The 24,981-nt window shown below is 50.8% G+C and overlaps 1 protein-coding gene across 1 annotated transcript in view; it reads right to left on the reverse strand.

Annotated features, from left to right (window-relative positions):
- Positions 1 to 24,308, reverse strand: part of PRRX1 (paired related homeobox 1) — a 40,668-nt gene extending 16,360 nt beyond the window's left edge. Inside the window, exon 1 of the mRNA XM_050306972.1 lies at positions 23,801 to 24,308. Within this exon, the coding sequence (XP_050162929.1) occupies positions 23,801 to 24,041 (241 nt within the window). The 5' untranslated portion in view covers positions 24,042 to 24,308. The remainder of the gene's footprint in view (positions 1 to 23,800) is intronic.
- Between the last annotated feature and the right edge of the window lie 673 nt (positions 24,309 to 24,981).

Below are 24,981 nucleotides of genomic sequence, written 5' to 3' on the forward strand. Positions count from 1 at the left end.
CTGCCCCCTTTAACTCTGAGGTGTAAATGGTGCATATCCAAACCAGCACAGCAGCTCAGTGTTCTTCAGTCACCACTGTTCTTAAGCTTGACCCTAGAATTAAAACTTCCCATGCAGCAGCAGACTGATGCACCAGGAAGGCCAGTATCCATGTCCACCTGGATACACACCACCAGCTGCCCCAAAGACAGTGGCAACAAACCATCACTGCAATCAGGCATGGAGGGGTTCCTCATCTATTTTCCACACTCAGAGAGCTCCAGAGGATGCACATTATGCAAAAGGTACACCTATTATTTCCACCTGCTTCACTGTTGGATTCTGCTGATGTCCCCTTCTCTTTACCTACAGAGGTGACCCACTGACCTACAGCTGGACACAAACCACGAACAGGTGTCACCTATGCCCCAGGACCTGGGGATCAATATACCCTTGATGACAAGCTGCTGGGACAAGACTAACAACAAAGCACGGAACATGTTAGGGAGACTCCCCCATTGCAGGGACCAAGCATGGGGTGGATTTGGATTCCTTAGAAGCCCCTTGGAGACAGCAAAGATGATGTTGCTAGGGAGCAACTAGGGTTGCTCCAGCCCTTTGGGATGGCACATTTCAGTCTTATCCAGTCCCCAGAAGGGACCCTGAGACCAACACAGGTAGAAATCACTCCACCCTCTTCCAATGGCCACGATTCAGATTCAGCAGGTTAAACCTCCTTGTTAGTACTCAGGTAGAAGGATGCACCAGCCAGAAGCCACAAAGTGGGGACCTGGCACTCCCCCTCCCACTGCACACCCACCTGAACTCTGGGCAACACTGCTTTTATTAAATTTACTCATGTACTTTAAAAAAGTGGCAAAAAATCCTCATGAACTTCACCTACACAAACTTTCTAATAAGGAAAATCAGACATTTTTGCAAAAATCTGACAAGTACCATGAAAAAAAAACGGGGGTGGGGGGTGGTGTGGATACACCAAGACAGAAAAGGGGTGCTTTGGGAAGGACTTTTTTTCAGTCCACACATACACTGCAGATGAACCACTCGGCATTTCGGGCCTTTCAGCGGGCTCATTTCCAAGCACTGTGGCAACCACAAGAGTCTGCAACGTTCCCCAGCGATCTCCTGTCTGCCCCAGGAAAGACTGACTCGAGGCTGACCAGCTTTGTGAATGTCTCCGCTGGTCCAGGTGCCCATGGAGGCCCACTGTGCTGCTGGGAAGGGCCATTATTAAAAAGCCTTCCCGACTGGATCTGGAAATTCACTCGGATGTGTTTTTTTGGTACGTAGGACCCACACAAACAGACTGACAATGACCTGTGGGATTGCGAGTGCCAGCTGGATCACCGGCAGGCAGGAACGCTGTTCTCGATGGATATTGCATCTGTTTGCTGCTGAAATAGCCAGGGCTGAAATCTGCATGGCACGGAACGACTGTGCCGGGACCGCAGGGCGCCACGGGCCAGGAGAAGGGGAAGCACAAACCATGGCGAGAACATGGAAAGCAGCTCTGCAAAGGCTGAGCTCCCCTTTCATGAGCATCCAAGAACAAATGTGTTTCAGCGAAATCAGCCCACCACCACCACTGCCTCTACCAAGCAAGTTGGACTGGAGCCGCCGCAAAGCTTCGCTCAGAAATCCAGCTTTTCACTGCTAATGCATTTTATGGGTCCCTCTTAATCACAACTGGAAAAACGATGGCATCCACGATCCAGAAATAACAGAACTCGAGCCCAGCTCTCAGCATCGAGCCCACCTGCCTTTTCCAAGGGCTGAGCATCTGACGGCGTGGGGGAAAAAGGACCCTCACGTCCTGCATTGCTTAAGGGAGGAAAAGGATCAGAGAATGGGAGGCCATTTGAAAACAACTTCCTCCTCCCCAGGTCCACAGAGAAAACCTGCTCTTCTAAGGCCAAGGGCCAAGGAGGTGGGACAAGGCTACTGCTGGTCTCTGGGGGATTTTTGCCAGACACAGGGATGTTCAGCCAAACAGGAAGGCAGATGGGACAGACCAGCTTGCTCCGCACCCCAGCTCTGTGGGATGCAAAGGGAAAGCAGGCTCAGACCCACCTCCATCCTTTCGCCTCTTCTGGACGGCGGATGCATTTCACATTAGCTAATAAACTGCTCCATCTTATGTTCCTTAGCCTGCTGGAATGATGAATATTTCGGAATGTATTTTGAATGGTTCCTTGCCAGGGTCGAAAAATCATCTAGAAATTTTAAATCAAAGGGCTGAAAAATGGAAACGTCTGTATTTCCACAGGGTTCACCGCAGTTTGAAAGGCACAACTCCCAGCAGAGGAGGAGGAATAACAATTGTCGGAGCTCTTGCAAACTGAGGCAAACAAGGGATATGTGGGAAACAACGATCCTTAATACGGAGTAATCATTTTTGCCTCCAGGTGATGAATATATTACAGAATATCTGCTTATTCCTGCCCTTAATCTGTCTGAAATAAATGTCAGGTACTCTAACCTGGAGGATGAAACAATTTAAAGGGCCTGTACAGAAATGTGGGATATCTCAGCCACAAAACAGTGCTTTTGGCCTGGTGCAGGGTTAGCAAACAAATCCTGCTGTTCTAGCACAATTTAATAGCATTTATGCCTTTTTAAAGGCTCTAGATAATGAATCACCTCTACTGCCTTGCCAGCCACATCCTCACCCAACACAGGAGTACCTCAAAACCAGCGAAAGGTTCGATGTCTCACCTGAATTGGTTCACGTCGATCGTCAGCCACCAGGCAACGAGGGCTGAGCAACCTTGGAGGGAAAGTCTCCGTGGATAAAGGAGACCATAAGTGGTCTGGTCTCATCGGAGCAGTCCCAGATGGAGCAGGTCCAAGCAATAAGCTTCCCTCTCCCCCGTGGAGATGGGCTGTCTAGACACATTGGCAAGGCCGTGCTGCCGAGTTTTCAGGGCTGCATCCTTCTCATACACAGCCTGTCAAACACAGCAAATTCCTGTCCCCCAGCCTGTTAGCATGGGCATTTTTTCAAACTTCCTAGTGTCACTCATGTCCAGAAATGCCAATTACGTTTAATGAGAAATTTTAAAACAGATTATTTTTTCCTCCCCTAGGAAAACATCCTGTGATTTATTTATTTATTTATTTTAATCAACCCTCTGGCAAATTCATTTGCTGGTTATTTCATTATGTGTGTTTTTACTAACAATTAAAGAAAAAATAAAATAAGTTGAGCACAAAGCACAAAAATTTTTTTAAGCCAAGAAACACTGGTATGTGAATATGAATTGCAATGTAAATGTGGAAAAAAAATGTTCTCCAAATAATAAAGAGACTACTCAAGAAAACCTATAAGAATTAGGTGATGTTTTTCCCTAGGAAAAACAATGTTTGAGAACATTTAGAGAGAGCATGCCGAGCATCAGGGCCACATTCAACACAGTATGTATGTGCAGATTTAAAACCATCCAGATCAAAGCCCTCCTGAAATAAGTAAATGACCTTCCACCGGATTCAAGATTGCAGGGGTGATTAGCGTGTGTTATACAGATTTCTCCATCATCAGAGATCCTTAAGACAAGCTAGAGGGACCTGTGTCAGGGCTAGGGTAGGTTGAACAGCATGTGCAAATTCCATCTGGCCCTGGGGTAAAGGTGGACTGGTGACACAACTTCATCAGTTCTCTGCCAGACTCACATCCTTGCAGCCCTCACCACTTTCCCAGTTTGATTATTTGAGGAGATGGCAACAAAGCCAGCAAAGAAATCAAAGCTGAGGACGGCAGGCAGGGTAGGATTTGGCAGCCTGGGAAACTCCCTGGCTCCAGCTTGCTAAAAGACTGTGGGCAAGACAGCCTGCTCCTCTGTGCCTTCACTTCCTTCCTTGCTTTGCCTCACCCATCTGTTTAGACATCCCACTCTGGGAGGATGTGCTCTGCCACTCTCTTTGTTCATAACACATCTGGCAGACAAAAAGCAAATCACTTCAAGATAAATCACAAGTGGGATGCACTGGCATTACAATCCCATCATTCATGCTGTTGACTTTCACAGCACGGAAAATAAATGAACAGCAAGTAATTAAAATACTTTCTATAAAGGTACATAGCAGCTATTTCATTTCAGTTACAAATGGTAGCTGGTGTGTTTGTGAGCACTGCAGATCCCATTTCCTAGCATTGTCTGGGCTAACAGGGCACAGAGCACAGGGCCCCAGATCACTCTCAACCTTGTTGACTCAACTCTCATCACAGGGCCTGAACGTCTGGGTTGATTTAGACAGAAGTGGGCATGGGATGGGCTTCCTCTCTGCTTCACCAATAGCATCCCTCAAGGGGATTTCTGAAATCACCTCGTCCCTGGGAAAGAAAGCCCAGTTGCTTCTGGCTGCTCACAGAAACCTTGAGAGCCTTCACATTCCCTCAGGAAACCTCTGCCAACCTCTCTGGTCATAGGAGTGAGTGTGCAGGTGACTCCCGGTCAGAGGTGGCTTCCTTCCTCCTCATGCAGCTCTCCACACATCTCCCAGAGGGAGGTACCAGGGATGGACAGTGTGGTTCAGGCTGAACGCCCTCCCCTGCCACTGCCAGGTCCCAGCCAGGTGCTGGACATGCTGAACTGGGACTGGTGAGCAGCTGGGAGCAACCAGACACAAAGCTCCGGGCCACCCCGAGCCTGCATCCCTGCAGACACGTCCTCCAACCACCCCACGTCCCAGCCCACTCACACCAGCTCTCCAGGCTCCCCTGCAGTCACAGAAATTGAATTCAAATGGGAAGACTGAAATTCCAGCATGGGAATCCAGTGTCCTAACATGACAACAACTGTACCCGCAGCCTGGACAGAGCCTGGATTTTCTGGGATGGGCCAGCTGCAAACACACTTCCATGCTGAGGGACACTACAGAGTGGTGTTGGGTGAACTGAAACATCATCCACGCAGGTCCTGGATCATGAAAATTGCTATGCAACCACCACTGCCATGCAACGTGGTGTAACAGAGACCAGTGCTCTGAACCCCAAACCGGCTCGGAGAGAACTAAAGCAGAACAGTCTGGTCCTGAAATAGGCCCTCTTTTTCTCTTAAGCACAGCTCATTAAATGTTTGCTGGAAAAACAGAAAAGCATTTTCCACAGAGAGGAGAACATCCAAGAAAAGCCCTTTCGGACACAAATTGGCAAGAGACTCCCAAGCATTCATCTTCAGCATAGAATGTGCTCTGTCAGGAGGGCTGTAACTAACAATACGCTGAAAAACATGCCACAGACTTCCCCTGTATTTTATTTGGCACTGAGGGGTTATTCCTCAGCACAAAGTATTCGCAACTGGCACTGGCTAAGCGAGAAATTACAACCTTCAAAAGACCTATTTAGCGTCAGCTGCAGAGAGTACAGAATTTGCCATCGGCTTCGATGACAACAGATTATGCCCCATAAAACGCTGCAAACACGCTCGGCTACAATGTTCGGCACAAGCTGCCAGTTCAGCAGGGGGATTGGGAATTCAGTGCTTCCTGCCCCTTCTCAGGAGGCTGCTGCTTGCTTTAGGACTGGTGACATCCCTCTCCCCAACTCTCCAGCCCACGTGCCTGCCAAGTTCAGCCACAGGGTTTGGGACAAAACAAGCTGATTTCTGCAGAGGCTTTGCTGAGCCAGGCTGCTTGTGCTGCCTCTAACCAGGCTGCAAAGAACCTTCTGGCCACACAGCAGCACATTCCTCTACTGAGCAAGGTACCCCAAGCTCGTTAACCCTGCAGCTCATTACTGCTAAGGAGGAATATGAGGAAAGCATCCCATTCCTCCAGGCTGGATAGTCAGCTGGGACAGATTGAAGCATGGAGAGTGAGTTACCTGGCTCTGCTTCAATGTGGAGGTTTGGGAGCTCCATTACCTCCCAATCCTGCACAGCTCAGCTGTGTGCCAGGACAAGAGACAGCCTCACTGTCCCTGTCCCACAGGATTATTCCCACCTCACCAGGAGAAAGAAAGAGCTCTGTCACCAAACTCCCCAGGACCTCAAACATTTTTCCCCTCTGGCTTTGCAGAGCGCTCCAGGAAAGGAAACCTCAGAGTCAAAAATCCCTCCTGGTGTTTGCTCAGGACGAACACTGTGTCCACACAAGAGTGCTCTGCAGAGAGGGAAAGGCTGTCCCTCAGCTGGACCAGCACTATCTTGAGTTAACCTGGAAAAAGCGACAGGGATTCTCAGTCCAGAACAAGTCTCCACCTCGGCTCTCAGAGGGGGCTCCGGAGAGGTCAGCCTGAGCTATGTTTTCCTGCTGCAAACCCAGAGCCTGCTGGGTGAGCTGTAAAACATTCCCATCTCTCCACTCGGAAACTTTACTGCTTCCTTCTCCAGCCCGAGTTAGGGGCACACAGCTGCAGCAGACCTACACAGACAGGGGTTTCACTGGGCAGAGACTCTCTGTTTACCTTTCCCCGGAAGGATATTTAACTATTCAGAGGATCTGTGCGGCAACAACAAAAAATAAAGGGGGAAAAGGAGACTTTTTGCAGCCAGCTCAGCCCACAGCCAGCAGCCTGCCCCTGTGAGCCACACACTTGTAAAACCCAGACCCTCTGGATGGTGTCTGCAGCCTCTGAGTTAACTCCGGTTCCTGCAAGCCTAAGAATTGTCACCTGGCTTGAAATTAGGTGTGTCTGCGAGTCTTTACTGGGCTGGGGAGGTGGGACAGCTTTGCCATGGCTGTGCCCCCCGGCGCTGCTCATGCACAGCCAGAGCAGACAGAATGAGACCAACCCAAATTATCATGGAATATAAGTTGGATCCTCTGAGAATCACACAATTGTCTCCATAAGAAAATGGCACTGAGACAGGCTCTGGACACACTGGGCCTTCCCTCAGTGCACCCTCTGTTTCTTTTTAAATCTCAAAGCCGGCTGGGTATCATCCTTCTGCCTTAGACACACTGCCGGATATGTGCTTTTTTTTTAATCCCAGGTTTTAACACAACCCCAGAATCTGGAGTCCAAAATAATAAGAATAAGAATAAGAATAAGAATAAGAATAAATTAATAAATGAAAAGCCACGGTCCTTCAATGAGTCCCAGCAGTAGTGACACTGGACTTAAGCATGTTCAGGCAGTGACATTCTCAGGGCACGCTGTTAGGGAGCCAGGCAAAAGCTGGTGGTAAAGGTCTGTCAATGGCCCGTTAACCCAATTTAAAAGCTGAATTGTGACAGCTAAACTCACCTGCAGAGTGCTTTGATGCTCAAGCCACTTGCAGTCAGATAACTAACTACAGGCTGAAATGCCCAGCTTGAGGCAACTGCACCGAAAATTTCAGCCATTTCCCGCTCCAGCAGGCAGACAGCATGTTGGATAGGGCAGAGCCTGGAAGGCAGGCCCTGGAGTCCTCTCCTAGCTTTCTGTCAGGGAAAAAACTGGCCTTTTAAATTTACTCCCCTTACACAGAGACTCATAGGGAGAGCGAGCCAACATTGTCAAATGATTGTACCGGAATCATGTTTTATTTCCCAACATCTGACGGGAAGGAGTGTATCAAACCGCATGTCATCTGCTGCCATGGGCTCATTCCTGAACCAGCGCCTGCTGAACTCACAGAGGATGCAGGGACCACTCCCAGCTTAGACACTGCTTTTACTCAGCAGATAGTTTAAGTGCCCCTGGTGAATAAAGACGCTTCCCTGAATCAAAAGCAATAGGAAGAAAAACCCAAGTCTCCACATAAATTAAATCCAAGTAATATTTCGACCAAATCAGTTCCCAGCATTAGAAGGATTGCAGGAGATGGAGATGAAAAACCCCTTTCAAGCTGGAGAGCTCATCCCCGATGAAGGACGGGTGAGTTACTAAAACAAATATTACATTTCATTGTGGCTAACAGGAATCTGGTCCTGCCTCGTGTGAACGGGGGAGCAAAAGTGCTCCCAAGGATTATCATTTACACACAGATGATTTTAAGTCCTCTTGCTTGCTGAGCCCAGGCTGTGGCATAACATGCAGATTTCTCCCACAAGCCTCTTCTGTTGCTCAGACTTTTGTTCTGCAGTTGTTCTGGCAGTTTAATTGACTCTGTTACCTAGGCACAGAGCTGATAAAATAGTAACATTCTCAGTCCTGGGTACAGATTGTATCCTTTCCTGGTTACCTGCCAGCCTATGGCCAAAGTCAAGAGTTCATCCTCACCGCCTGCCTCGGGAGACCTGCTGCTGCACTCACCCATGTGCAGAGAGAAGGGTGCCCACATCCCCCTGAGCCACACATCTGCCCTGTATTTCCACCAGCACTGGCTCAAACAGGCCGGGCTGCCCCAAAACAGCACCAAATCTCTGCAAATGCTCAGGTGGCTCTGGGGTATCCTCTCCTACCTGGCAGTCCCCAGTACCTGAGCATCAGCCTCTCCAGCTTTCACCTACAGCCTGTGTCCAAAAACTCCCCATGGCTTCTACTTTTCACACAGAAAGGGCTTTGACTTCTCTCAAATCACTGAGAGATTCAAATCATTCTCAAATAACCCTGAGAAATGCCAAGGCTTGGAAACCAAGCGCTTGGAAAAGTTACTACCGACAGTAAGCAAAGGGGTAACACCTCCTGTGTTTGCTAGAGCAGAGAATACGTTTGCATGGCACAGATCCTGCTACTGAGCCATTAGGTCTCCTGCTGAAGGTTTGCTTTAAACCGTAAAATAAAAAAAGTGGTCAAGGTTGATGGAAAACCCCATCAAAGATCTCTTCCCGTCTCCTGGTTTTCCCTGCTCCCTGTGCTGGCTGAGTTCAAGGCAGGCTGTGTCTTGCTCAAAGCACGACTTGCCACACTGGAGCGAAGCAAGTCGAAGATGGCCCTGGCCCTTTGAAGCAGCCACAACAGAGAGGACATCCTCGCCTCAGGGCTGTGCCACACGGGGCTGGCCCAGCCACCGGGAGAGCAAAGCCAATGTGGAATGTGTGGCAGGGGAGAGAGGAGGAGAAACCAGGGGGCAGAGCTCGCACCAGCCTCCAGCAGGAGCTGTGCATCTGGAGAGGAGACTGTGTCCTCAGATGGGCTGCTCTGGGCACCAAATCCCTTGCAGGTGCCTTCCAGAAGGGCAGCCCAGCTTTCCCAGCTGGTTTCAACTGGCTTTCCAGAGAAAACGCTTACAGTGCAACATGCTCTTCGCCTCTGATCTCTCTCTTTGAGTAGCTGGCCAATTTCAACCACATTTTGACAATTTGAACAGGAACCATGAAGATAATTCAGCTCTTAAAATTTTCTTGAAAATTTGATGGCTCAGTAAAAGAAGAGAGGATTACTAACGCCAGCAACAAAAGACCAAGCAGCTGAGAGAGACCAAGCTTTTACAAAACACCCCAGAGCCCAGAGCAGGACATGGCTGGAAGGAAAATCCCAGCAGAGCTCAGCAAGGATTCCACGGACAACCCAGGCGGTGCACAGCAGCAGGAACATCATTGCCGACCGCTGCCACCTTCACATCACACCCCTTCACCTTCCCCAGTGAGGCCAGAGCTGGAAGAGTCCAGGGCTCTGACTGAGCACACCAAGCCCCACATTTTGGTCTTTGTAACTACTAAACCCGCACAAAGCAGCAGCGGAGACAACGGAGAGCGCAGCCCCAGCTGCATCCGTGTGCCCTGCGCAGGGAGGGCTCTGTGGGACCTCGGCCACACCACACCATCCACTCGTTTGGCTCCTGTTTCCCGCTGCCACAGACCTTCCTGTGGGCTCGGACCAGTAGATGGCACCAGAATAACAGGAAAGCCCCTCTGTACCTCCCCAAATCTTCCCGCAGTATCGCTCTCCGAACACGACTGGGCATGGGCACCGGACGCTGACAGCAACTGATGGCTTTTGTCCCTCTACTTTTAAAGCCTGTTTGGAGCTGACCTCTACCGAGACTTCTAAAAGTTTTACCAAAATTCACGGGAGAAAAAAGAAAAGGAAGGTCAAACAAAGTGATTTCTTTCCTTTTTGAGGCTTATAAAATCACTGCCCCCCCCCCCCCATAACATAGATGCTACTTTTAAATAAAAAAAGAATCAAAGTCTTTACCCAAAGCATCTGCTTTCTCTGTAACTGCTTTCACTGGGAGGAGGTTTCCCCTGTCCAGCTGGAACCTGCAGAAGTTCCCTGCCTGCTGCATTTGAACAGAACCTGCATTTCTTGATGTGGAAGCAATTCACTTGAGAAGTGCCTGGCTACCTTTTTTAGGTAGGAAGGTCCCCTTGTCTTTGGCCGTTGTGACTGTCAACACCGTTGAAGAACAGACCGGTGCTTCTTCCCCAGCAGCTTCTGCTCTGTGCTAACAACACCCATGGCCCCAGCAGGCTGAGCATCCTCTCAGCTCTCTCCAAACAAGACAGGACCAGCTCGAGCCAGGGCGGCCACTTCCCCCAGGAGGTTCCTTCCTGCCTCTCTCTTGCACTGGGTGTGCAAGAATTTTTCTCTCTATGAAGAGGTTGCCCTAAAACAGGATTAACAGCCAGTGCACACCCTGCAGCAAAATCCAGCCCCGTCATGGCCAGTTTAGAATGACCCTATTCCCACCTTGTGGTACCTCCTGACAGTGACAGTGGATAGCCATGTTTTCAGAAGGACCTTGGCAAAGATGATGGTGGTCTCGAGGGATGTTCTCTGCAGCACAGACAGGACTCCCCCAGTTCCCATCTCAGCTGTGAAGCATAAGAAGATGTACCTGAGCACTGCACAGTGACACCAAACACCTCAGAGCCATGGCCATGGCTCTGCCTGAGGGAGGTTTAATGTACTCATGGAGGCACCAGGATTTTTTCAGAAGCTTGAATCGTGCCTGGAGTCAATCTGGGACAAACTCAGAGACCTTCTGACTTTTAACACCTGGACTGAGTTTTGAACGTGGCTCAGCCCAGCAAAGTTTTAGAAGGAGTCTGATTATTTTGATCTTTTCCCCACATCCCCATTATTAATCATGCCAAAGGAAAGCGTAATTCCTCCAAACCATTTGCCAAACCATTTCTCAGCACATTTTTTTATTCAATGTCCCTTCTAGGAACAGAGCACATTTGGAAACCTCCACAACTCCGATACTCCTTGGCCAACATCCACGATCACACTGACACGAATGCTGAGCACTGGTGCTGGAAAATGACCATTCTGGTGGGGTGGAGGAAGGGTCCCATCCCCACGGGTTCAGTGGTGGAGAAGAGGATCAGCCACCGGGGTTTCATGCTATGAACATTCCTGGGGGAGCTGCCCTTCTCTGCCTCTTTGGATGTTGCTGGTTTTGCAGGCTCTTCCCTGGCTGGCAACAACTGAACGTGCAGTGGAGTGCAGACACAAGCAGATGAGTGACAGCTCTGATCATCCCAATCCTGCAAACCCTTTTGCTCCCTTTCCTTGGTGCCAGCCCTGCACAGCCACCTCTGACCTTCCCAGGGAGCTCACCCGCCCGAGTCAGAGACGCTCTGTCCCACGAAGGTGCTGAGCATGTTTATCCCCCTCCCCACCACTGATTAGATTTGCAGCTCTCCCTGTTTTCCTCATTTTATCCAAAGCCAACAGGGTTGTGACTACAGGAGACACTGTTCACACAGACTCTCAACCTAGCCAGGAACACCAGAAGTCGCACACAACAGCCTGTTTCCTTCAGAGCCACAGTAAACTCAGAAGAGGTCCTGAAACACAGGAGAAGGTTGGGCTATTTCCATGTCTGATGTTTGCCCTTCACAGCTCTGCAGAGGCTTTCCCATCTCTGCTATTCCTAACAGTGGGATTTGGAAGAGGGGATTGTCCTATAAATGTGTGGCAGCTGGTTCACATAAGGGCCTGAGTTACGATCAGAGATGAGGACAGCGCTTTCCTTTTGTGTTTCTTGCTGTGTTTTGGTTCAAACCTGTAAACAGACTCGCACCAAGTGGATCTGTGTCCTCCATCTGGTCCTGTGATCCAACTTCCTGGCAGGAATATCTCTGACATTGGATTGCTCAGGAATGCTGCAGCACATCCATCTGTCCCGGGGCCAGAGCTGAGCCCTTCAGTTTGCCGGTTTCTGTGTGAGACCCAACCATAGCATTTCACCCAGTTACCCCACTAGGGAGACCAATAATTCAGTTTAATTCTGACAAAAGCAGCTCTTCCAAAAGGGCTTCCAGGCATTCATGGATGGAGAAGCCAATGCTCTCCTTCAGAGTTATTTCTAGTGATTACATAGCATCTCACAGTTAAAAAATGCATGTTTTCTACCTCCTTTGAATGCATGTCTGGCTTTTGCTCCCAGCCACTGGCTCTTGTTCTTACTTTCCTCTGATGAATTAAAGCAGGGAGGAGGGAAAGAAAATAACTTCTTTCTAGAGAGTCACAGAAACAGGGATTCAAATCCACCATCACGAGTGTCTGGAACAACTCTCGCCACTGCACGGCCTGAGAGGGACAGCGACATGTCACCAAATCAAAAGTGCTCCCACTTGGAGTGGACACCAGGGAAGCACAGCAGAGAGCAAAGTCCTACCGAGGATTCCTGGAGAGCAATGCCATGGGTGTAGCAAGAGAGGCTGAGAGAAAGGGGAGCCTGGCAACCACTGCCAGAAAGAAAACCAGGATTCACCAGCCAGCCAAATTCAACCCTCTGAGAACAAGGCACCCCCTTCACTTCCCTGCTGTAACCTCCTCCAGACACAGACTCTCTCTGGCCAGGGTAGAGACACAGGACTCTCAAAGGCTGATATGAACCAGCCTAGATTGATGAAGGGCAGCTTTCTGGGGTAGTTTTCCTGCTAATCACACCCCTTCCCTATCCATGTGCTTTTCCTCAGCTGAACAGATCCCTCTTACCCCACAGGCACCCCAGTTGAACACAGCACAGCAACCTGCCTGGAACGTGGGGGAAAACTGGAGGCAGCACCACTTTGCTGGCCCGGACAGATGAAACTCGGGGTTAAACAAACAGGTACATTCCCCCTAATGTCACACTGCCACTGAAACTGGGGGAAAGAACTCCATTTCCAAGGCAGGATGAACTCTATGCTGTTTATTCCTTTACGTTTGCCTCCGTGAGATCTGTGCTTGGGGTCTCAACAAATTCTCACACCACCCCTTCCAAGGTTTCCCTATCCTTTCTGGACCTGGGAGGATTTCCCTACTGCCTCACATCTCCCTTGCAGCAACAGCCATAGGTGGGCTTGGAGGTCAGTTCATATTTGAGCCTGAGCACCTATTAACTCTTCTGTCTTCCTGAACTGGAGCTGGAGCTCTCCTTAATGCTTTTCTTCTCCGGACTTTTCCTTGACCCGGTTTTGCACTGGGCAGGACTCTTGATCCCAGGCCAGGCAAGCAGATTTGCAAAAGGCAGAGAGCCACAGCCCTCCAATGTAGGCTCCTTTCTCCAAATTCATCCCCCTTTGCTCTTGACAGCAGCAGATCCCGTGATGCCCTCCTTTACAGGGCACTGTGTGGAAAAACACTGCAATGTGAGGCAGGGGAGATCTCTGTCACCTCATCGGAGGAGCGAGAGCAGCCCTTCCCCCAGCAAGCCAGATTTCCCCACTGGGAATCACTGGTGGAGACGAGATGGATCCATCCCATCAGGCCCCCACGATCCCCACAGAGCTGTCCCCTGAGGGACCATCTCTGCCACAGCTGGAGGGCTTGGCTGCTGGCAGGGCATTGAGCAGAAGGGTTCGCACCAAAATAGGTCATTAGCGAGCGACGTGGGGTTCTTCATTCTTCTCCGGGCCCTGCATATTCCTAACGGGAATGCCTCGGAAAACCCAGTGGTGGGGGGAAGAGGAATTTACAGTTCCCTTCCAAAAACCAGCCTTTGTTTGTTTGATCGTTTTTTTAAATGATCGAGTAACTTGTGAATGCATTTTCTGATGATTCCCACATCCTCCCAGCTGGAGAACGGTTCATGAACAGACTCCAAACTCTGTAAATGAGCTTGTTAGTCATAAGTCTTCAAACAGGCTTGATAAACAACTTTCAGCCTGCAGGATATTCATCAACCATTCTGTCTGCCTGGTCTCCTGACACTAATTTATTATTTACAATGAGAGATCTCTCTCCTAAATCACAGGTGATTGTTTCTTTTTACTGATTAGCTGATTTTTCACATTTTTTTTTAAAGGAAAAACAATGAAAAACGAATCGAAAACAAGCAATGTGCCGCAGGCACTTATTCCTGAGCAGTTCTCCGAGTTTCCATGACACGTATCAGAAGTTTTCCAAATGAAACAAACTGCAAGTAACAATCTTTTTTGGCCAAACCTTCAAGACCGGGCTATAGCCAAGAAAAAGGAGTGTGACTGTCCCAAGCAGCCATTGGGAATTTCACTGCCTGCAGCCAAACGCTCCAGGGACCTTCCAGTTGACCAGCACGTGCTACTCTTTGTATCCTTCGGGTTTGTGGAGAGCCCAGGCATCCCAAGGTGTTCAGGAGGTTCAAGTCCACATGCAAAAAATCTGCCACTGAAAACTGTTTCACCCCGTGGATGGGTTCACACAGCAAACACAGCTCTCCCCAAGGGCATGGGGTGCACTAAGGTGCATCTGAATATAAGGTGGGTTCCCTGCAGGAACAAACTTGCTGGAAGTTGCTCCAGTTCATGGAAGGGCATCTCTTCCAGTTAATTAACATGGAAAGCGGTCAATTCCGGAGGTAGAAGCAGAAGAAATAGTAATTTATTGGGGGTGATGCAGAGGGAGGACAATCCTTCCAAACCACTGTTTAAGGCAAGCTCTAACACACATACCCAGGAAATTCCAAAGCTCCTAATTATGGGCCGGGATCGAACCCAGTTACACTGGTAGGAAAACTGAAGCACGGTGAGGTGAACCTGGTCAAGGTATGGCAGTGGGTATACAGAAAAAAAGACTTCAAGACTCTGCTGCCAAGGCACAAAGGCATTTTGGAGCAGTAAAAGACAGGCTGGGTGATCAGACTGGGCCATCTCAAGTGATGTTTGGAGGAAAAAAAGCCCGACTGTCTCAACTGAGATTTTGGGTGCAAGCCTTTTCTGAGTAGGGTATTCCCAGCACTCACACACTCCATGCCCTACAAAGCCTGCCCTGCAGTTCCCCAGAAGCAGATTGGCCCTCCCTGCCTGGGGAGCACACAGAACAAACACCCTCCTCAGCTGCCTTGTGTGTGTGCATAACACCCAGACCCGAGTTCCCACTGCCTGCTCAGCTCCCCATCCCTGATCCCTGGACAGGAACAGACAGCCTCCCATCAGCATTCAGAGTGATGGCAGCAGGATGCAGGGCTTGGGTCTGGACTGGTCTTGAAAGCTTTTTTTTCTCTCCCTCACTGCAAGATCACCAATACATTTGCTCTTACAAGCTCAAGAACTCAAGACGGGACATACAGCGCTACCAGCTCGAATCCAGGGACAAACACACTCAGGAAAGAGACACGGACTGGTCACCAGCTTTCCCAAGCACTGTCAGTACGAAATTCATCTACCCCAAGCAGGAACTCTGGGCTGGATTCCCAAACCTCTGCTCTGTACCTTCCATCCAGGGGTAAACGTGATGCTGCACAGGACAAGGAAGGATAACTGGCATGAAGTGCTATCAGCATTTCAGGCCACAAGGTAGGGAGAGCACTGTAAAGCTTTATGGGAAGCCAGCCCAGATTTCATGGAGACAGGAGCTGCCTGCAGAGCCACCAGCAAGGGTAGCCCTTTGCAGCACCAGGCCAGAGCATTAACAGTCTGTTTTCACTGTTACGGCTCAGGCACTTTTCCCTTTTAAAGTCCAATCCATCCCCGCAGAGCCCTGACTCCGCGGAGCTGACACGGAGAAGTGACAGTTCTTTGAAAGCTGCCTTTTTTTTTCTTTCAAATGTGGGTTGTATTAGTGACACTTCCAAAAAAAGAGGATGATTTCCAGAAGCACTGAGCAGATCTTCACAGCCTCAGTGACACATGGCTGCAGCTCAGCCCAGCTCACCCACCACTCCTCCAGCAGCCACAAACACAATAAAACCAAGAGCAAACTAAACTTTAGTCTGCTGAAGCTCCCCATGGGTTCAAAACCTACCCAACTTTGACTGGTCCAGCACCTACATTGGTTACAAGAAAGGGTTGGAAGCTACTTTGCATGCTGCCTCCTGCAGCCTCTCACTCTGCTCCATCACCACCAGGCACCTTGCTTTGATCCCAGAGTCTCCGCAACTGCCAGCCCCTTCAGAGCTGGATGCCATTGTCCTTTTCCAAGCCTGCCCCCTCAGCAGCTGCTGCTGGCAATTTCATCTTGCCCCAGTTGTGCAGGACCACAGATAACTTTGATTTTACTTTGGACAAGGAGGCCACAGGAGAAGTTCACCCACTGGTGGGTTCAGAGTAGGAAGCTGTGTCCCCAGGCTCCTGATGAGTTCCAGCTCTCAGTGCAAAGGCAGTTTTGCTGCCCAAGCAGCTCATCAAGATGTGGAGAGGGTCCCAGCCAGATCCTGAGCGTCTCTTTGGATGTTTGCCCTGCCCAGCGGTCTTGCTGACTGGCTGAGTTTCTCCTATAGGAAAATTTCTCTAGCCAGAGTGGGGGAAGATCTGGGTGGAATATGAACTGGTTGCAGCAATAGGATGTAGTGACTTGTTAAGAGCACAGCTGGCTCCCTTTACCTCTCTTCTAACCTTCCCTTCCAGGAACACAAGGCACCAGGATGTCCTGAGCTGCCACCCCAAGGCAAATGTTCACTTCATATGGGTACGCATGAAATCCAGACTGTCTGGGATAGTGCTTTAAACACTGGCATAACCTTTCCTCAGCCTCTGGAGGTGAGAGAGGAGCCCAGAAAGCAATGTAAGCTGAAATAGATGCTCGCTGGCTTGCTCATCAGGCCTCTCTTCCCTCTTGGCCTTTGTAGACTCATCTTTGCAGATGCCAGGTTTTCCACTGCAGGAGGTGGCCCTCAGCTTCGGCACCACTGCTCCCTTCCCTTCCCAACCAGCGTCCTCCAGACATTCTCATTTGAAAGAAACTTCTCTTTAAATTCAATTATGCCTCCACAGTCCCAGCAGACAAACAGCACAGCTCTGCTGAGCTCCCATTCCCACCTCACAGCATCTTCCAGGGCTCCACAGCAGAGACCAGCCAGGTCCAGCAGAAAGAGAGTAGGAAAGGAAAGAACAGGTCAGGTACACATCACACATTTACAGGTCAGTGCAGGAATGACAGAAGTGAGTAGGGCCAGCAATGTAAGAGTAAGGACTGCCCTGGGGGACCCTTGGCCCTCTGGCTGTAGGACTGCTGCAGTCACGGCACAGGGTGACAAAGGACAAATCCCTCCATGCCCGTGCCATAGGGCTGGTGTCTACACGTGTGTGAGCTTCCACTGACAGATTCTACAAAACAGCCTCTGTGGAGACTCTCTAGTGGCCAGTAAGAAGTTGAATTTATCCTGCATCTTCCCCTCAGGAGTAGGCACTGCTACCATCCTTCTCCACACCCCACCAACCTGCAAGAAACCCGCTTGATTTCACTGCCACTTTGAGCTGTCTGCTCTCCCACCAGAGCAGTCAGTGGGTTCTGAAGACATTTCCCATGTGAGGCGACCATACAACAGGTTTTTCTTGGGGGAACCTGAGCAGAAACCTGCTCCACCACCCAAGCACAAGTTGAAACCTTTCTGTGCCCCGTGCATAAAGCTTCAAGGACAGTTCAAACAGAAAGGCACATCAGAGCCTTGGCCAACAGCTCCTCCAGACAGACTGCAATGATTCTTGCTTCAAATCTCCATAATCCACCCCAAAATCCAAGCCTCCTTTAGGAAAGGCGAGTAGGGTGGGGAACCAGCAGTGCAGTGATTCATCTTCCCCAGAAACAGAGGCCCAAGTCTGGAATACTGTGACACTTGGTAAATATCCATGATGTACTTCATTATGCAACAGAGGCCCAGCAGGAACACAGCTCCCTCAGGGCTACTTAATATGGGTTTCAAAAACGATTAAATATATCATAAACAACTTGCAACCAGGAATAAACACCTATAATCCCATCAAGTCATTCTAGTGATGTCAAAAACCATGGGAGTGAACCCAGTTACCAGGGGGGAAAAAATAAAATATATCCTTGAAGGAATTATGATCCTGTAATTCTGTGCCTGCCTTGTCAAACACCGAACTCTCCCGGTCCCTCCTGCTTTATACTCTGTCCGTGCTCTTGCTCTCTCCTCCCAGGCTTCCTCACAGCACAGATTTTGGTGTGTGTTGCACCTCTACCAAGGGGTAGAAGGATGATGCCCCTGACTGCCGACAGCGAAAGCGTTTCGTGCCGGAGCAAAATTATTCCACCAGCCGAAAAAAACCTCAGATTTTTGCATGACTCAAGGCTGCTGGTCAAGTCTTTAAACGCTAATACTCATCAATTGGCACACACATAAACGGCCCATTGAGTCGCATGCAATGACTCGTGTGAGTAAGGCCTGCACAAATTAACCTTGAGATAATATTTTCCCATGCAATCACCGCTTTCTACATCATCAAAAAGATGGAAAATAGACCGGCTAGCACTGGAAACTCGGTGCAGATGACAGAAAGCTGATGTTCATTAAAAGCGTTCTAGCAGTTTAGACCAAACCTTTAAGTTTTATGAGAGATTTCAAAATCTAATTTTCATGGAAATGTTTTCATTACATTAAGGGGGGAAAGAGGGAAAGTAAGAACCTTCAGCAAAATCTTTTTCAAATTAAAAAGTTGGAAGCTCTGTGTGGATGGATTGAAAACACAAATACCATCAGCAAATTATGAGACCATGAGAACCAGGAAGCAAAACTGATTATGATCAAAGAAAAGAGAAATTCCCAAACAAATAAAAGTCTCTTTTCACCCGTCAAAAGGAAAGTAGCATGGCCAGCACACATAGACCAAATCAGCTCCCTCTTCCAAATTCACATGGCTCTTTTTCTTTGTTAATACCAGTACAATGACCATTTTTGTTTGCTTTTTTGTGTCTTTTTTGTTTGTTTTTAAGAATCCAGGTATGTGGCACTCACATTTCCACCTCCTGTCTTCACCCAGAAGCTGCAGAAATTTATGTGAAAACCACGAAACGTTTTCCCGTCTCAAGCTGTAGGATTCAGGGACGTAAGACAAATATCTGACGCCCTGACACTTATTGAAATAACCATGCACCAGCCATCCTGAGACCGAAATTACAGAGAGATGCCCAAAGTACACGACAGGAAAGAAATTAATCAAACTTCTAATGACTGCTTGGCCTTAGCTGCCTGTTACTTAAGTGAACACTCCTCAAAGCCCCCAGGATATGGGCAGTACAACTGGCACGCGTAAAGACTACCCTGGCAAGAAAAAGCTGTTGTGTTTTTCATGCAGACAACATAAACAAGCATCTTAAAAGTAATATTGATCTGATCCTCACTTTTCCCCCATCCGTTTCTGGGAGAGGAGAACTCTAGAAAGTCTTTCATGGCAGCATCCTGCGAGGCTGCTCCCCACTGTCCGTGGGGATTGAGAACCGTCTGGTTTCCCCGGCTCACCCGGGTGCAATCTGCGGGCACCAGCAGCCACTTGGTGCCTGCAGACTCTCCCTTCGCCCATCAGCCTTGCGGGACAAGGCAGAAAGAAAACAGCTCCTACAGGTTGAACCCATGTACCCCACATTTCTCCCTCCTCTTTCTATTCTTTGTACATCCCGGTGTACAGTCGCAGTATCTTCTGGGAATAAGGGTCGCGATTAACTAACAAAAGAGCCACTTAGTACTTTGAGATAAAGCGAAGAAAACCCTGCAGTTGTCCCAGGTGCTGCCTCTCACGTTCATCCTCTGGAACTCAGCAATCCAAGGAATAACTTTTCCTTCACATTTCAAAGCGGTGGCAGAGCTTTTCCACCTCATTTTACGAAGGCATATTTTTTGGTGAAGGTTGGGGAGGCACAGGATGCACAGACGACCTCAGGATCAGCAAAAAAAAAAGAGAAAAAAAAAAGAAAAAGAGAAACAATTCTATATTTACACACACTCTTTCTTTCCTGCAGCAACCTCACTTGTTCTGATTAAAACGAGGCAATTAAAGCAAAACAAACAGCCATGTGGGAGCAGAGGTCCTTCAGCTCCGGATCCTGTTTCACATGGCCAATACCATCAGAGTCAGAGGGTGTAAGCCTCCCTCAATGGGGAGATTTCTGCCCCAGCTCATCCTTTCTTCCACTCTCTGTGTCTTGCAGCTCCCGAGCTGGGCGCTGCCTCCATGCACTGCTGCCGTGAGGAGCCATCCTCAGCCCTCCCCGACTCTGTCACCTCCTTGCTTGAAATAATGTCTACTTCTGATCTCTGCAACATTTGCCCCCTCACCAAACAGCGTGCCAGCTGAAAAGGCCCTTCCTTGTGCTCTCAACCTGCTGCCAGAGAAGAGCAGGGCTTAAAGCCACACAGATGCTCTGCTTGACCCAGCCTGAGCGGGGAAACTCACCTTTTCCCAGCTGTCCGGCAGGGTTCCTGCTTCCTTGGGAAGCAGCGGGGTCATGATGCCTGCTGAGACAGAAGTAGTCATGGGGAGACTCAGGCAGCCTGTGCCCCAGCTTTAAATGTGATCTGCCAGCCCCCAGACTGCCATCGCTTTAATACCGAAGAGAAATTAAAGGACAGTCATAACTCCAACATGCAGAACTCAAGCACGTACTGGACCAAAGCGGGGCTTTTTCGCTCCAGCATCACAATTTTTCTTTTAGTGGTCACGCTTTCTCCACATCATTTTAAGAGCCATCACCAGCAAGACTCAAACCAACCAACCAAAAAAAAGCACAGATCAAAAATGCCATCTTTTAAAAAAAAGAGCAACTGGTGAATTAACCCTGCTCAGAGACACAAGCTCCAGGAACCCACAGGCCACTGACAGGTTTCTGCCACCCTCAAAGGGCTCAGGAGCAATAAGAGTTGATTGCCTTTGCTGGGAAGCTCCGGGAATCCCCTCAGCTGAGCTGGGACTTGCATTTTCATCCCAATTTTAGTTGGAGTTAGCGAAAGCCCTGCTACCAAAGGAAGAGTTGGCTGTATCTTAACAGGTGGTTTTGTGACAAGTTGGAACCCGGATTGCAAAGTCCTCCCAGCTAAGCAGCAGAGGTGGGGAGGTTTGCTGTGAATTGTATCAGCTTTTAGGGTAAGGTTTTCAGAGCTCCACGTTGAACTGAAGTCAGTAAGAGTGACAGCTTCACAGCACCACTGAAAACTCAGCTCCATAGCGCGTTGACAGTTCTCCCTCTAAATATCACAAGCAGAGGTTCTCACACGAACACTGGTTTTCTCTTTTTAGTAGGAGAAAGGTTTTCTCCCAAGCCTCTTTTGAACAAAATAGCGGCGAAATATTTCCTTCGATCTCAAATGCCCAAATAAAAACTTCTGTCATTTCTGCCTCAAACTTCTTCCCTTAATTTTTGAATACAAAACCAGCACCAATAATTTAGCTTTTCACTTCAGTTTGGGACAGAAATCAGTGGCAGACCAGCTGATTTCCCCTCCAGGCTGAAAGAACATTTCTAGTATTCTTGAGACATTCCACAATTTCTCCAAACGTTTTTACCTTCTCTCCTTTAGAAACACGGAGAATAACCGAGCCCTGTGTTAGCTTTTCCACTGAACCAGCTCTCATTTTTCACTGAGAAAAGCTCATATCCCTGTTGCACTTCCTAGCTCTGGCACAGTCCTTTTGGGGGATTGTAAAATACTTCACAGAACAGATGCAATAGGTGGGGAAACTGAGGCACAGACACTCTCGGGATGTGCTAAACACATCAGTGAGAGAGCCAAAAAGCCCAGATGACAGCTCTGCCCAACAAACCTGGTAGAATTTATCCCATTCTTTTTTTTTTTTTCTTTTAGTTGCTTACTTTAGAACACTTTCAAAACTTTCTAACTCACCACAACAGCATTAAAACTTCTACAGCATTCAGAGAACTTCTAAATTATTTGAAGCTGTAGTTTGGTCCCCACTTGGCAATGCTAGTTAGAAAACAAGCCCTTGGGTTGTTTTTTTGTTTTGGTGTTTTTTTGTTTTGTTTTTTTTTTTCGTTCTTTACGTGCTCTAAGTGCAAGTTGGGTATTGGAGAAACACAGCTGCTCTTTTCCATACTGACCAAGCTGGCTCCATAAAGCTCAGCAGTAGGCAAGGGGTAATACCAGGACTAATTTGGAGTAAATCCGGAATAAATCCAAATAAAATATGATAAACGAAACTGGATGAGGAAATGGAAGAAAAAGCTGTCTACATAACTTGTTGGTTAATATCTTGGGGACTGTCCTGCAGTTCAGGAGGCTGAACTGGGATGAGCCGCAGTCACTGCCTTCCCCAGTAAAATACATACCTTCAGAGCCAGAAATTGCAATTTACCGGGTTCTTGGAAGGGAAATTTTTTAAAGCCATGCTCCAGCAGTGGTCGGTCCGGCTCTCGGGGAGACAGGAGCCGCTCCGGCAGCCGCGCACCCCTCGCTCGCTCCCTTCCCGACCGCGCTCCCGCTCCGGGAGGATGCTCCCGCTGGGAACGGCTCCGTCCGGGACGAGCTCGGGGATCCCACGGGCGCTGCTGCAAGGAGCGGCTGCTATTTGGAAAGCTCTCCGCCTCCACTGTCTGGTTTCCTTCGGGATACCGGGAAACCCACGTCGGATCCGCGGGGAAAACAGGGTCTGAGGCGGCTCCCAGCGAAAAAAAAAAACAAAACCAAAAAAAATTATGAAAACGAAAAGCGAACGAAAATTGCGATTGGCATTTTCTTTCGATTTTCGTTTCGTTTTGTAGGAATTTTTTTTCCCATTTTTCTCTCGGAGCCGCGGGGCAGCCCCTGGCCCGGGATGGGGATTCCTCGGAAGCCAGACCGTGTCCGAGCCGCGGCCCCTGCGCAGCGCACGGGAGTCCCGGCGGAGCGGCCACAGCCGGCCCGCACCCGCACCGAAAACGCGGCCAGTCCCCGCGGCCGAGGATGCAATCTTTTTTAACAGAAAGCAGAGGGAGAGTAAGGGGAGTTACCGGCCCTGCACAACCCCTTCTCCCTTTCTGACAGCGCTGCCATTGGAAAACGCGCGGCGCTTGGAAAATGCCGCGCAAGCCTGAGCCCATCCCGCTGCCCCGCAGCCGCTGGGCTGCCGGTTCACGGGTACTTGAGTTCCCAAGCTCGGACCCGGGAAGAGCAGTTCAGAGGCAGGTCGGCTACTCTGTCCTGCCCTGCCCGCCGGGCCTGGATCAGGGAGAACCGGAGCTTGGCGGGGAGGCAATTGGCGGCTCAACTCTGGAGCCCCTCACGCACCCTCGGGCTGTTTGCGAGCCGCGATGCTCCGGGCAGGGTGTCGGACAATCGTTGGGACTCCATCCAAATCCCCAAGCAGCTTCCCGGTGTCCCGCAAACCACGGCGCCGGTATGCGCTCCGACGGGCCGGGCGGATGGATGGGATATACGGCTGGATGGATGGAGGGCGGCTCAGCCGCCCAGTGTGCCTCGTCCCGTCCAGCCAAGCCCCGTTCTCAGACTACCTCGGCAAGGAACGGGCGAGGGGGCTGCGCCCGAGAGTCCGATCCCGCCCGCCTCGACTCCCCGCGATGTTCTCCAGTTCCCGAGGGCGCGGGAGCCGCGGCACAGGACACGACGAGCGCGGCGCGGCGGCGAAGGGCACATAGCCCCTTTCCCGGGACGCGGCTGGGGGAAAACAAGCGGTTTTGCAGCCGACCGGTGCCGGCCCCGCCGAGGGCTCTCTGCACGCCTGGGAAGGCGACTCGGGGAGCGGGAGGAACCGGTCCAGGCACCGGCCGGCGGCTCCTCCGGCCGCTTCCCCACGGGAGCCCCCTCGGGACCGGGACCGTCACCGGCGGCCGCGGCTCCCCCGGCCCCTCGCCCAGGGGGGAGATGGAAAGGGGGGATGACCCCGCACTTACTGTCCTGCTGCGGGGTGTCGCTGCCGCTGGTCAGCCCGGGGGACTCCAACAAGCTCCGGCCGGGCTCGCCGCCGCCCTCCTCCGCCTGGGCGGCCACCATGTCGCCCGCCTCCTCCAGGTCCAGCAGGTGACTCACGGAGAAGTTCTTCTTGGCTTGTAAATTGTCCAGGCCGGCGGGGCCGTCGAGGCGGGCGGGCAGCAGGGCCTGCCTCTCCATGGCGTGGGCATAGCTGGACGCCATGGTGCCGAGAGGGGCTTTTCTGCCCTCGCCCCCCGCGGGCGCCCACCGCCCCCGCGCCCCCCCAGCCGCCGGCCCTCCGAGGGGGATGCGCACGGACCGGAGCGGGGGGAACGGGACGGGACCCGACGGCGGCGGGTAGGGAAGCCCGAAGGGGAGCGGGCAGGGCCGGGCTTAAAACATGCCGGAGGGGAGAGGCGGCGGCCGGCTCGGGGCGCCGGGGCGGCGGCGCAGGGAGCTGCCGCCGGCCGGGAGGCGCAGGGTGGCTGTGGGGCCGCTGGGGCGGGTGCGCCCCGTCCCTCCGCCCCCGCTGCCGGCGGCTCCGCTCCCTCCGCCCCTGCGCTGCCCTCCCCTCCCCTCCGCCCCGCACTTCAAACGGCGGGGGCGGCTCCGCTCCGGGCACCCGCGGGGCCCCGCCGGGACGTGGCACCGGGACGGGGGTGGCAGCGCCGGCCCCGCCGCGCTCGGCAGCTCCTCGTGGGGGGCGGCTGGGGGAGCCCCCCGGGTAGGGGCGAGGAGGGCGCTCAGGGGGTGTGAGGGCTCTCCCCCTTGTCAGCCGGAGCCGCACCTGGAGGGGAGGGTGGACGCGCCCCTGGGGAGGCTCCCGGGACTGGGGAGAGGAGCCGGGAGGAGGGAAATAGCGAAAATGAGAAATGCAGATGAAAAGGTGACCAAGGGTAACTGGAAGAGAAAGTGTGAACAGGAGAGAGGAGAGGAAAGGAAGAGGAAAAAATAGCAGTAGAGGAAGAAAAAGTGCGACAGAGAGCTAAGAGAAACAGACTAAAACGGTTTAAAAAAAAAAAAAAAAAAAGGGCCAAAAAGAGAAACAGCAAAAAGAAAAAGAGGATTCACTCGGAGCTCCTCAGGCCAGCAAGCAAAGAGGTCCCAGCAGCCTGTCCTAGCCCGGCTGGCCCCCGTGGCCAAGCACAGGTAGAGGTGGTGG

Source organism: Myiozetetes cayanensis, unplaced genomic scaffold (genome assembly GCF_022539395.1).
Source record: "Myiozetetes cayanensis isolate MyiCay16 unplaced genomic scaffold, myiCay2020 scf12, whole genome shotgun sequence".
NCBI lineage: Eukaryota > Metazoa > Chordata > Aves > Passeriformes > Tyrannidae > Myiozetetes > Myiozetetes cayanensis.